Source organism: Pleurodeles waltl, chromosome 8 (genome assembly GCF_031143425.1).
Source record: "Pleurodeles waltl isolate 20211129_DDA chromosome 8, aPleWal1.hap1.20221129, whole genome shotgun sequence".
In the NCBI taxonomy this organism is placed as follows: domain Eukaryota; kingdom Metazoa; phylum Chordata; class Amphibia; order Caudata; family Salamandridae; genus Pleurodeles; species Pleurodeles waltl.
In genome coordinates, this window is record NC_090447.1 from 833,878,739 (window position 1) to 833,892,788 (window position 14,050).

General features: G+C 44.7%; 1 protein-coding gene across 4 annotated transcripts in view; it reads left to right on the forward strand.

Annotated features, from left to right (window-relative positions):
- ARHGEF7 (Rho guanine nucleotide exchange factor 7) overlaps nt 1-14,050 on the forward strand; it is an 832,785-nt gene that overhangs the window by 198,336 nt on the left and 620,399 nt on the right. For all 4 annotated transcript variants that reach the window (XM_069205130.1, XM_069205127.1, XM_069205128.1 and 1 more), the window contains one exon: nt 9,819-9,949. In XM_069205130.1, coding sequence (XP_069061231.1) covers nt 9,819-9,949 — 131 coding nt within the window. The remainder of the gene's footprint in view (nt 1-9,818; nt 9,950-14,050) is intronic.

The following is a 14,050-nucleotide window of genomic DNA, read 5'->3' on the forward strand; positions in this document are numbered from 1 at the left end:
CATTTATGCTGCCCAGTGTCATTTATGCACACAACATGAACATCCTCTCCTGCGCCGACTACATAAAACTCATACTCTCCTTCTCGAACAATACCTCCAACACAAGGAACAATTTTACGAAGTGCATGACTGCAGTTGGCGAGTGGACAATATCCGGCTTTCTCAAGCTCCGCACACACAAGACATAAATAGTGATGTTTAGCAAGAACACCTTACCATGGGATCTACTTGGTGGCTGGCTGACTTTGAACCCACGCCTAGTTCCCACGCCTGGAACTAGATCATATGTAACATACTGTATGTGATTGTGCAAATCAACGCTGTCACAGCATCCTGTTTCCCCACCCTGAAAATGCTTAGGAAAAGTTTCAAATGGCTCCCTAGCACCTGTAGGCAGTCAGTTGTGTCCTCATCACAAGAAAGCTGGACTATGGGAACATCCTCTATGCCAGAATGGTAAGCAGCTCACCAGAAGAATGCAGCCAGACTCACTCTCAACCTCTTGCAAAGGACATTCATCAAACCACACCTCGGGGATCTCCACTGGCTCCAGATACACAAACACTACAATTTACATTCTTTTCCAAGCATTGTCCATACAGTGCTGGGCTGTATGACAAATTATTGTCTTTGATTGATTGGCTGCAATAGATGTCTATACTAGGAACCATTCCCTGCATGGTGTCTTTATACTGTTGATGAAGTGGTTATGAAGACTCTGTTCCAATTTAGGTACTGGTCTGCCTGTGCTTAATTTGAAAAAAGTAACTTGTAAATAAGTCTAGCTCCTGTGATTTTTCTTCTGAGACATTTTTACCTACTCAAGGTTGAGTTTTATGCCTGCCTTGGTCTGTGTTTTATAAAATAAGTCACCAGGGTAGATATTTAAATATCTGTGTGTGGCAGTTAAGACAAAATCATATGTTCATAAAGCCTGTTTCTTTGAAAGGTTGCAATGTCTTCAGAACTGGCAGAAAGTATTGTATGGTTGGGATGTGCAGAGAGGGAGACATGGAACACCACCATGTGGCAGGTAAATGGTAACACCTACCACAAAAACAGTAAAACAAGAAGTATCGTGAAGAAAATCAGAAAGGATGTTAAGCTGATGGACAGGATATAAGATCAGAGTATGTAATTAGCAAGTGGTGACTGTGGGTGTGAAAACGATGGTTTGGCGAGAAAATAACTTTCTTTGTCTGTGCTCCTTAGAAAGAAACACAAGCGTCTTTCTTGTTATTATCATCTGAATTTTCTCCTGGTAGAACGGGAGAAGCAGGGGACTTGGAGGGAAGACTCGTACCATGTTTGGCAATATTTTAGAGTCAAATGAAAATACACAGGGATAACATAGATTAAAATGGTGGGAAAAATATACACCATAACAAGTACAATGGGAGTCAGGGAAACTTTTTGGTTCATCTCAAGTCCTTCCTAATTACATTTATATTTATCTACAAAAGTGTGAAGTTCAGTCCAGAAAAAGTGTTCCAGTACCAACTGTGAGGGTCTGGACCCAGCAAATAGTCAAAAAGCTGCTCCTTTTAGAAGCACAAGACTTTACCCATCAATGGTAATGGTAGCATGCTTGATCATTGGGCTGTGATCCTCATTGGGCTGGTGATGCAATGCCCAGTGGGCTCTACAGAGGGAGACTTTGCTAGAGATCTTTTTTGTATCTCCTGTTGGACAAGAGCTTATGGCCAACAAGTCCTCTGGGAAATGATTCGAGAAGAGTTGTGCACGCTGGTCTAAAACGGCAGTTTAAAATGAACTAGAGGTCCCCTCTAAACCTATTTTATTTGTGATAAAAGTTTTATAATCAATGGATCCTCGGAGTGTATTCCTCTATTTGGGCAACCTGTTTCACGCCTTATCTGTCCTAAAATGGATCAACAGCACTTCTTCAGGACCTAATTGTAACCTAATGTACTATGGTAGTGAATGTTGTCTGAAGTGACCTACCATTATGTGTGATAAGGTTAGTGTACCTTAACTTTCAACCATACACTGTATGTGTTCTATATCTTTACTTTGATGGCCTGTAAAAATAAAATAAAAGAGCAATAGAAACACTGTGCACATATACTTTATACTTATACACACCCAACAGCCATTTGAAACAACTCCATTTGGTTGTGTTGCGTGCAGATCATGTGTTAAGTGCTTGCAAGCGCCTATAAAAGCAGTTACCCTGTGTATACTGAAAGACGGTCGGATAGTGTTACATTACCTAGAACACTTTCCCATAATTATAATTGTGTATTTTGTTTTATTTTTTATAGGTTTTCATTTGATTTTCCAGTTTGGTTCACCAGCACATGGTTCATCAAACCTTTCTGGCATGCATTAGTATTCAGTAGCCACCTCCCCAATGAACATCACATGCAGTGTGAAAAAGAGAGTCTCCCTCGATCATATATTCAGTCGTTAACTATTCATTCACAACTTACATTCATGTATCATAAGAATTTAGTCCCAAGGGAGTTATTTCTTGCAAGGTATCATGCGGTTTGAAATTACATGCTTCTCTATTCACTCTTTGGTCAATAACTGTAGCAAAAATTAGCTTTTTATATACTGTGTGTAAATGCTTACTACAGTGAGCAAGCTTACCCTAATCTTAAGGTGGAAGGGCCCCTTAGGAGAGGTGGGATCTTAGACTATTTCCTAGTTACTTGTATAGTGCAGCCCATGAAAAGATAACATACAAATCTAAGAAATAAGTACCTATGCTCCCAATCTTAGTGTTGTGGTGGCATTTACTTCACCTTCCAGAAGAATCTGCAGTATGCCTACCAGTCCACTGCAATCTCGAATGTGGATTTTTTTGACTGAGACATCGCAAAATATACCCCAGTCACACTTCCTGTTTCTGTGTGTTTATGCAAATAGGGTGTACGTAACCTATCATATAACTTGCTCCATTGTGGGCCCCTATCATTAGCACTGGATAGTGCACACATCAGTTCCTCCCATACTTTCATTCAGGTGGTCTATTTCAGGGTGAAAGTCAATCATAAATAATAGTTTATTTTCAGATGGCTATTCCTACATCCTTCTTAGAGTATGCGTCACTTCATTTTAGTAAAACCATATATTTAATGGTCTACTACCCTTTTTTAAAGCATAAATCTCAACAGCTTTTGAATTTGCTGTGTATCTTCCTCCACAGGGACATACATTTTTTTTTCTTTTTTTTTTACTTTTATTTTATTGGCATTTCAATTGAAGTTCACGCAGGTATAACATAATGCGTAATACTCTGTATGACATATTTCTTGACATTTGTACAAATGACACATGTACGCTTCACAGGCAAACTGAACTCATAGCATAGTAGGTCCATTTAGTCGCAGATGTTCTCACCCCTTTGTTAATATGCCAGCAGCACTCAGTTGTTCAGTGGTTTTTAACAGTACTCTAGTATAGTGGGAGAGAGGGGGTGGCAGTGTTCGCGTCCCTTAAGTCTATTTTCTAATGCCTTCAGCAGTGCGTGGTCATTCTCTTTAGGGATTACCCATCAGATTCAAAATCCGCAATGCTTATCAAGAGAGTCAATCGGAAATGAAGCCAATAATATAACAAAACCAAGAGAAACAAACAATCTGCCCGTGGTCCGTCCTCATATGTGTAGAAGCGAGCTGTGTGGCGACAATAAACAGGGAAATCTTGAAAATCTTCGTTCAAGTATTGTCCCGGAGTCTGTACATGGTTTGAGTGTGCAGGGGGGGGTGCCACCCACCCATGTGTCGTTCCCCTGGGAGTCCTGGAGCCACTACAAGGGTACACTCTCTACATCCCTTCCTACAAACTCACTGTAGTGCTTCCGGTGTCACTCTCAAGATCCGAGTCCAGTCCTGCGGCACTGTTCTCCCAGCTACCCATCACCTCTGACCACAGTGGGGCCAGTGGCCTACGCCTCATCCCTTTGCCTTCCTCCTGCTTCAGGGCTCTCTCCTCCGCTCTACCCCACCTTGTGACACCCTGTGTCCAAACATGTAGGCTGGTACCCTCAGCTTTTTTCCATGCCATTGACACTCAGCGCTTAGCCAACACCAGGGCCATATCCACAAATCTGTTGCCCGCTTTTTTGGGGCGTGGTCGAGTGAATAACCCCAGGAGGCATGTTTCCATTGTAGGCTCCAGTCGTCTATGTAGTGTATGGTTAATTTTATGGATGACCCCCCCCCCTCCAAAGTTCTTGCAACTGTGGACATCCCCATGTCATGTGAACAAATTCTACGTCCAACAATCGGCACTGTGGGCAACCCACCCCAGCCCCCCCACAGATGAGCGTCAGCCGTCGTGGGGGTTAAGTAAGTACTATGTGTGTAGTTATATTGTATATATTTTAGTCTGGTGTTTCGGGAGACCAGGGGGGCAAACGCAACAATCCTGTCCCATTCTCCAACAGTGATCTGTCTATCTAGGTCCGTCTCCCACTTAACCCGCAGAGCAGCCATCGGGTTATGTACCATACCCAGCAATGACCTGTAAAGCCAGGAGACCAAATGCGAGCGCCACCCCCCCCCCAATGGAAAGCATAGTCTGTAGGACCTTGTGTGTGGGAGGTTCACCCTTTACCCCTTTCCAGAGGGTATGGATAGATCCCATTATCGCCTTGTATGTCAGGAACTGCTCGCGAGGCAGACCTGCCTGTTCCGTAAGGTCGTCAGACAGGATCAGCGATCCCTGACTGTACAATGCGCCCAGCGTGTGCAGGTCCGCGCCCGTCCAGCAGCGTAGTTGTCGTTGTGCAAAACAAGTGAGAAGATCGCTACGAGGCTTTCCCACTAGGGGAATGGCTGGCGCGTAAGACACCTCCGTGTGTGTTCTTCTAAGGACTGCCAGTTGGCAAGAGGCGTCATCTGCAACACTCCCCTCTTAATGCTGCGCGCAGCAGGCAAGAGTAGCCCAGCCACCAGTCCAGTACCACTGGGGTCTCCCCCTTCTGCTGTCAGCTCTGTTAGTCCCACTCCGCTAAGCCACAGCGCCAGCCGTTGTAACTGGCCGCCAGTAAATAAAACTCAAAGTCGGGGACTCGGAGTCCCCCGGAATCTCTGGGCAGTCTCAGAGTGGTCAGTGCCACTCGTTGTCTTCCCCCATCCCATATCAGTTCCCTAAGCAGTGTGTCCAGCGGTCGAAACCAGGAGGGATTCTAGTCCATTGTGGAGCTAGATAAGTAGATCATCTGCATACAGGAGACTATATGGAAACTTCCCCGGCGACATATGCCCCATTCTTGGGCCTTATCTCTGGGTCTCGCTGCCAAGGGTTCTATGGCAATGGCGTATAGCAAGGGGGATATAGGGCATCCCTGCTGGGTTCCTCTATGTATACCATAGCTACAGGAGATTGTTCGTCCTGTCCTAACTCGGGCTGTAGGTTGTGTGTAAAGTAGCCTAACCCCAGGCACCCTAGGCCCCGCCCAAGCCCAGCCGCTCCATAGTGGCATCCAAAAATTCCCAGCTCACCGTGTCGAAGGCTTTTTCAAAATCCACGGGCACGATCATTTCTGACGGGTGTGTGGGGGGGGGGGGGGGGTTGAGCATCATCATAGAGCAGGGAATATAACCTATGGAAGTTATTGGAGGTGTTGCGGGTAGGAATGAACCCGCACTGGTCCCCCAGAATGAGAGTGCTCATGTGGGGCAGCAGTCTGACTTCAAGATCCTTAGCAAAGCTCTTGCCGTTAGTGTTGAGCATGGACAGAGGCCTGAAGTCAGTAACCCGTCTGTCAACCTGCATAGTCTTGGGTAATAGGATCACTATGGCCTCTCTGGTTGTGGCCGGCAACAGTTTGGTCTCATAGGCTTCGGCATACAGCTCCGCCAATCTAGGGGCTAGGACATCACAGCCCAGTCTATAGAACTCAGAGGGCAAGCCGTAATCACCCGGAGTCTTAACAGCCGCTAGCGTTTCAATGGCTGCCTTAATCTCCGCTACGGAGATCTGTACACCCAGCCCATCCCTATCCTTGTCAGTCTGAACAGTCCGAGGCAGTGCAGATAGAAAGCCCTCCCTTGTGGTAGCTGAGTCCACATGAATGGGGTTGTACAAGGATTTATAGTAAGCCTTGAATACAGCATTGATCTGAGTAGGTGTGTAAATAACATTTCCCTCCCTAGTCAGTAGACGGGTGATTGGTTTTCCCCCAGTCTCCGGACGAATCAGCCACGCCAGTAGCCTCCCAGCCCTCCCCTCCTCGTCGTGCACTTTGGCCAGATAGGTCCTGTAGTCATGACATCTAAGGCGTTCTAGCGCCGATGAGTATTTCTCCCTGAGCTCCAGCTGATTTTTCCTGCGCCTCTGGTGAACCATCTAGGTCATTGTTGCGTCTATGCATGTCGTCCTCTAAGTGCGAAATGTCCCGTTCACGGTCCCGCGGATGCCCACCGTCTGCCCAAGGCAATGGCCCCGCACCACTACCTTTAAGGCCTCCCATTCAATGCCCCTACTGGTCTCCCAGCCCGGGTTCAGTGTCAGATATTCCGACAACCTGTTGAGTAGTGCTGTGTGGAATACATCATCCTCCAATGCTGTTGAGTGCAAGCGCCACGTCGGAATGGGCTGGCGAGTCTCCATCGTGGTTAGATGGATCTACAGCAGACTATGATTAGATACAGTCCGGCCCAAGTATTCAGAGTGCATTGCCAAATCACTAAGAGAGGTTGAGCAGAGCATTCTATCTATTATAGTGTGCACATGGTAGAGGTGGGAATAGTATGAGTAGTCTCTGCCAAGAGGATTCTGGAGGCGCCAGATATCTACCAGGTCCTAATGTGACATCCAGGTTGACATGCCCTTGGCCACTCTGACAGCAGCCGCGCCCCCGCAGCGGGGCGGTAGAACGGTCCAAGTCAGGGTCCAGTACCCCATTGAAGTCCCAACCCCCTGCCCCACCCCCCCCAAGTAGGAACGTAACATTAACAAAACGTGCCAGCCAGGCAGATAAAGTGTGTAGGAACTGAAGCTGGTCCTGATTTGGGGCGTATAGACTGCCCAGGACCAGCAGTCTGCCGTACAGTCGCCCCTCCACTAATATATATCGACCCTCTTTATCTGTGTCAATATTGATGGGCTCTAAGGGGACCCCTGCTCTCACCCATACCGCCACCCCTCTTGCATAAGCAGAGTATCTGGTTGCAAACAGCTGCCCCCGCCAGCGCTGACGTAGACGGTCCGCTTCCACCTGGGTGAGGTGAGATTCCTGCAACATGGCAATCTGTACCCCCCTGCGCTTCATATATGAAAGTATCTTGTGACGTTTTGCAATTGAACCCATACCCCTGACATTCCAAGACAGTATTTTAGAAAAAGGACGTGTCGTAGCCATATCTTCCAAGAAGTCCGTCAGGGAGCTCGTTCCTCCCTCCCACACAGCTCCCTAATGACCATTGCAGAGGCACATCCCACATGTCTAAGGGACCACAGGCTAAAACAGAAAATATTAACATTCCCCAACTCCCCGTCCCAAGAGCAGACAAGCAACTGCTGCCCGCCCAAACCATAATCCATGAGTAAGGCGGTTGCCGAAACGCGTTGGATGTCTATGCTGGAATAAATTAATTCAAGAAATATTTTCATTTTGGAGGTGTCCTGGTTCTCCTGATATTTTAAGGGAGTGTTGGAGGATTTATTAGGGCCTCTCGGAGCCCATCCAGGACCGCTGTATGGAGCTCCTGTATTCCGGGACTTGTGTATGAATTATATATATATATATATATATATATATCTCTTATGAAGGCTGCAGAAGTAAGGAACCTTCTGGTGTTCATTGACAAGGAAGTCCACGTCCTTCTGTGTATTCCACCCAAGTATCTCAGCCTCATTGACCATTATCCTGATATGTTGACTCAGGTGGACAGTTGATTTTTCCTTAATGTTCTTGTGGTATCTTGTCGTAAACATTCTTGTCTGTAAGCTACTGTGGATTGAATAACAATCATCTGCAAGTGACTTAATTGCTCTTTTCTCTGCATGTGTCGTGTTTTGAAATGGTTTTCTCACAGTCAACATCTTGATGACATTCAGCACAGCAAATTCAAAAGTTGAAACTTCATTAGGTATGGCTGCTGCTGAAGGACTTGTGGTCAGAAACTCTTATCCAACAGGCAATTCAAATAAGATCTTCATATTGCCAGCAAAGTAGCCCCTGTGTAGTCTAAAGTCCATTGCAGCCCCAGCCCAAAGAGGAGCTCAGCCCTGATGATGAAGCATGCCACCATTTATGGATAAGGGGTTGTGCTCCTAAATGGAGCTGCTCCTTAATGATCTGAACAGATTCGGACCCTCACAGTTGGATTCGGAACCCTCTTTCCGAATGAGATAATGACAGAACCATGGTAAAAAGAGTAACTTTGTCTTATTGCTCCAGTCAAATGTAGATCTATAAATTCTATTTATTTTCAGCAAGCCTCGTTTGATTCAAAATTGGGAACATTTCTGATTTTAACAGTGACTAAATCATAAACTCTTGTAATAGAAGCCATGTTAACAATTTAAAAGCTTTGGAGAAGAAAGACATTACCGGAATCAGTCTGCTGCATTCGCATCAGTCTGTACTAAAAATGTGTGAAGTTGAGGAAGCATTGAAGACTGGAGAGGAATTTTTGATCAGGTACTTTAGTTAATGAATTTGGAAGAAGCCTTGGTGTGGGAGATTTACTTCAGAGTGGAAAATGCAATGTGCTGTGCAGTTGGTTTGTAGACATCAGTCGTGGTACAAGTAGCGGTAGAAGTAACTGTCTTTTCTGGCTGCAGCTACAAACAGCTACTGATCGCGTTAGGCATATGTGGCTTATATCTAGAAAAAAGCTCAGATGGCTAACAAGTTCAAAAGCAAAGCGTTTACTGAAAAGAGTCTTTTGTTTTCTAAGAGAGCTAAGAGCTGATAGTATTTTAAATATTTATGAAGCGTCTGAGTTAAGCATTGTCTCTTGCTTACAAACAAACTGGAGTAACATTTTTAGTGACTGGTACTGCAGACCATTCAGAAACCCGAGATAGCAGAGATTGCTAGATTGTAAAACAGTGTGGATGCCTTTTGATTTGAAACCGAGAAGAAAATGGGTTGTAAAGCAAGAGCGTGAGAGTTTGTACCATGCATGCCAAGCATTCCGTTGTATACATACTTGCTGTACAGATTTGAACTTTTTTTACACTTTTAAAGCACAAGCCCGACTTTTAAAACGGTTCAGTGGCATTTAGTTCATATTATATATGAGGCTGTCCAATAGTTCGGATGTCTTGCCTCTTGTGCTCTGCTTTGGGCTACCTGTGACTCCATGGCCATTCCTTAATGTTGTGGAGAATTCCTGAAGGTCACAGGACTATCAGTACCGCCAGAGGGAACACCACTGGAATGTGTTGACACTCTTCCTGCTTTTGTGCCTTACACGTAAAGCTTGCTATAGGAAATGCATGAATGCGTCTGTGCACATTGCGCGTTTCCACTATTTGCATCTCACAAGCCCCCAAAGATGCTAATGATGGTTTACGTTGTCTGTTTTTTTTTGTACATTACCATTTCGCCCTGGTGTTCCTCTTTTTTGTGTTATAAGGACTTGATGATTCTATGTAGCAAAACAAATAGCTCACATTGTGTACATAACCACTTCAAACATCTAATCCAGGACCTTCTAGCTGAATATTTGTATATGTGACACAGTACTCCTACATGGCCTGCCAAACGTACAAAATGCTCGTATGAACATTAATCACAAAAGAGGAAAATTTATATTTTACAAATAATCTCTATAAGGTAAAGTTAGTGTTCTTTTGATTTTGTTTTTAACTTTTACTATGCTTTTCAGATATTGGATTGGGGAGTGACTCTGTTTGTGCAAGACCCTCCTCTCATCGGATAAAGTCATTTGACTCTCTTGGGTCTCAGTCTATACTCGGTAGGACATCAAAATTGATTCAAGCTCAGTATCGAAGTCTGGTAAGTTTGGTTTTATTGCTCTCTGCAAATGTTTTGTTTTTTAAATTTGTGTCGCAGTTGCATAAGTAAATATTAGTTACTTTTTTAGTGCCGAGAAAAGGGGTGCAAAAACTCCACATTCCCCACTGCTCACAGTTTATTTAGATTTAAGCTTTACTTTGCAGGTAAGTGTGTGGGCAAAGGGGATGTTTGTGGAAACCCACAAAGTTAAGTTCATGATCATGCTATTTTCATTGCCCCCTTTCATGACTTCCAGTGTGGGAATCCAGACTTCCCCCTTCCAGGGTTCTTACTGCCCACTTACTAGTTGTAGCAGAACTATATTCTGAGGATCCCACTCCATAATATTCAAGGCATGCACTGTAAACGCTTGTATTTGTTTGTCTTTCTTAACATTCAGAAAATCCCAGATTTTTGTTTGCCACCTGACTGACAACTGAAGAGGTTTAGTTTAAAAGATATTCTTACAGAGGTGATGCACACATTTCAATAAGGGCCAAATTAAATCGCACAGAACTGATTCATTTTGATTCATGGTTGGAATGCAGTTGGCAAAGAGCACTTAAGTTCTCCTTAACTATGTAAACCTTTTTTTCAGAGCTTTTATTGTTTCATATCATGTGATGCATGCACTGAGATGACTTGCGTACTTAATCTTCGGTCATATTGCTCTGTGGAGAAGGAGGGGCTTCTGAGGGAGGCGAGTAGAGAGGCCAGATTGAGTGCTATGAGGTTTCAGATATCCATTTTAGGTGTGAATTATTTGATAAATGTCAGTATTATCACATCTAGTACCTTACGTTAGAGCTTGCTAAAACCACCACTAAGATTATCGATCTTTAAATACACTCCAGGAAAGTACTTACCAATTTCAAGCAAAGCATTGTAAAATGACTACTTGAATAGTCTAAATTTCATGCGGAAGGACTTCAGTTATTTCAAAAAAATTGCAGTTGCCTGGAGCAATGCATTATGAAGATAAATAGTGGCTAAACAGCACTGCAACTTTTTACAAGCTTATTCTCTATTAGATGATTCACAGGTAGGCTTTTAACAGAGGCACTGAATCAGCAATACACAGTGCTTCATTTGTTTAAAAAAAATCATTTTACTGGTCCCCAAAGCTCTGTTTACAAGCCAGCAACTGGTGCTACTAAATGTTGGCAGGCAGGATGCCAGTGCTACAGAGTCTTAAATTCATATCCGATCTCTTTAAACCACTATCGGATCCTGCCAGTACCTTTGTCTCACTCTTTCTGGTCTCTTCCTTTATCCCTTTGTACCATTTTATTCAGTCTTTCTCTGCCTTCTATTTTTCCCTTTCTGTGTTGTTCCCTATCTTGCATCAATATCTGATGAGGAAACATAAGTACCGGTCACCAGAAAAGAAAGCTGGTAGGCCCCACACTCTCAAGTTAAGTACTGGCATTAGGGAATGGTGGACCAAAATTTTGTAATCTCCAAATTGTCAGACTGTGGGATGCAAGGAACGGCCTGAACACTTGGCTTATATAGTGGTTCCCAACCTGTGGTCCGGGGACCCCTGGGGGTCAGCGAAGCCTCCTCAGGGGGTCCGCAACTGCTTAGAAAATTAAATATTAACAGATTAGGTCCCCAGCTTTCAGTAATGACTCAGTGGTGGCGGTCCCCCGATTCCAATAATGATTCAGTGGGGGTCACTGGGTTCCAGCAATGATAAAGTGGGGGTCCACAAAAGTCAAAAGGTTGAGAATCACTTGTTTAGATAATTTCTTGACAATTACTCCCAAGAGTGATCCTAGACAGCCTTGTCTCCACGCCTTCTATTCAAACTGGGGTGCTTGAGGGTTCACCTCTTTTGTCGTGCCTTCAATTGATCAAACATTTTGCATATTTGCTATATTCCTGTGCTGACAACACAGTTTATTTTTCAATTTAGTGGGTCTGAGTGTCTTATACAAGTGCTTATGCTTATGATAGCTTGAATAATAATAAGTCTTAGATGAATTGAAGTTGGCTTAACATTAGCAAAACAAAAGGATGATGGACGGAGTGCTGAAACTTTTCAAGCAGTCACCCCCAGTCACAGATCTGGGTTTAATCCATTGTTCCTTTGCTCACCATGCCATTCCATTTGGACCCAGCCATATGCAAATCAGTCTTGACCCTGTTCCCCATGGGAACAGTCCAGCCTGAACTGCCAGGCCAGGTCCTCACTGCAACTTTTGTGTTGCTAAAGTTGAAAGAGTATGCCCAGATGTGGGTCCTTTGCTCACTGTGCCACTGGATTTAAGCTAGCTTGCCGATGAAGGGTGATACTCTGAAACCAGTCCCAGGATGTTTGTTTCTGGTCCACGGAGGGCCTGGCCTGGCCTGTTCGGGAATATTCTCCCTATTCTTTCTCATTCCCAAAAAAGATGTCTCTCTCTGGCCTATTCTGCACCTCAGACCATTAAACCACTACATTCTCTCAGGCCACTTTCTTATGGTTACCCTTCAAGACATGATTCTGCTTCTGCAACAAGGCAACTTCATGACGGCCCTAATTTTAAAAGACACCTACTTGCATATCCTCATCCACACTGCACACCGAAAACACATAAGGTTTGTGGTTGCAGGCAAACATTACCAATTCAGAGTCTGCCTTTCGGAATCACAACTGCTCCCAGAGCTTTCACCAAGTGGTTAACAGTAGTCGCTGCACATCTTAGAAGACAAAACATTCACATGTTCCCTTACCTAGGCGACTGGCTCATCAAAGCCGGTACACTACAAGTGCCAATATCACATTCAGATAATAGTGGATTTGCTTCACAGACTAGGATTCACAATCAACTCACTCAAATCCCGTATACAACCTCTTCAAATGCAGCCCTAACTGGAATCCCTTCTGAATGCAGATTTAGGGTACCATACCCCAACCTGGCCCACGTTCATAGTTTTCAGCCTCTTCTCCCCCCATTTTCAAGAAAATCCCACATACACAGTAAGGACTATTATGTGATTGTTAGGGATGATGGCATCCTGCGTTGCCATCGTTCTCCATGCCAGACTTTACATGCGTCTCCTACAGCAGTGTCTGTCACATCAGTGGTCTCAGTCACAGGGTCACCTGGAAAATCTAGTGCTGTTTGCCCACCATACTCACCGCTTTCTGCAATGGTGGAACACCACCAACCTATTGAAAGGGTGGCCTTTTCTGGACCCTGTACCTCAGGTCATTCGGACCAGAGATGCATCACTGGCGGGTTGGGGTGCTTACCTTCAAGACCTCACAGTACAGGGCCTCTGGTATATGTCTCCAATCTCGATCTATCAGTTACCTCGAGCTTCAGGCAGTATTTCCAGCCCTCAAAGCGTTTCTTCATCACCTGTCTCACAAGGTTGTCTTAGTCCTCATGGGCAACATGACAACCATGTATTACTACAGAAACAAGGGGAAGGACATGGTCGCCCCAAATGTCACAACTCTCTCAGACAATATGGGAGTGGGCTCTCTGCCACCACATTCACCTGGTGACACAGTATCTCCCAGGAGCGGACAACAACTTTGCAAACCTGCTCTGCAGGATGCAGCAACAAGTCCATGGATGGGAACTCCACCCGCAAATCCTTCAAAAATACTTCCTAAAGTGGAGAACTCTTTAGATAGGCCTTTTTTGCCACAGCAGAAAATGCAAAATGACCAGTCTTCGGCTCCAGGTACCGACACCATCTATCCAAGGGGAACGCTCTATGGATGAACTGGTCAGGGATATTTGCTTACGCTTTTCCTCCTCTACCTCTCATTCCATTCTTGGTACGGAGGATCGGGCAAGCTTCTCTCACCATGATCCTTGTAGCTTCCACTTGGGCGCGTCAGCCATGGTTCTTCACACTTCTGGGCCTCTCAGTAGTTCCCCATGAGAAGCTCCCCAAGAGGCCAGACCTTCTCACTCAAAATCAAGGAGAGATCAGAAATCCAGACCCCAAGTAACTTAACCTTGCAATATGACCCCTGAAGTCATAGAGTTTGGTTACTTAGGATTGCCTCCGGAATGTATGGACATTCTCATGGAAGCTCGCAGACCCACAACTAGAGCATGTTATGCTGCAAAACTGAAACGTTTTGTATGCTACTGC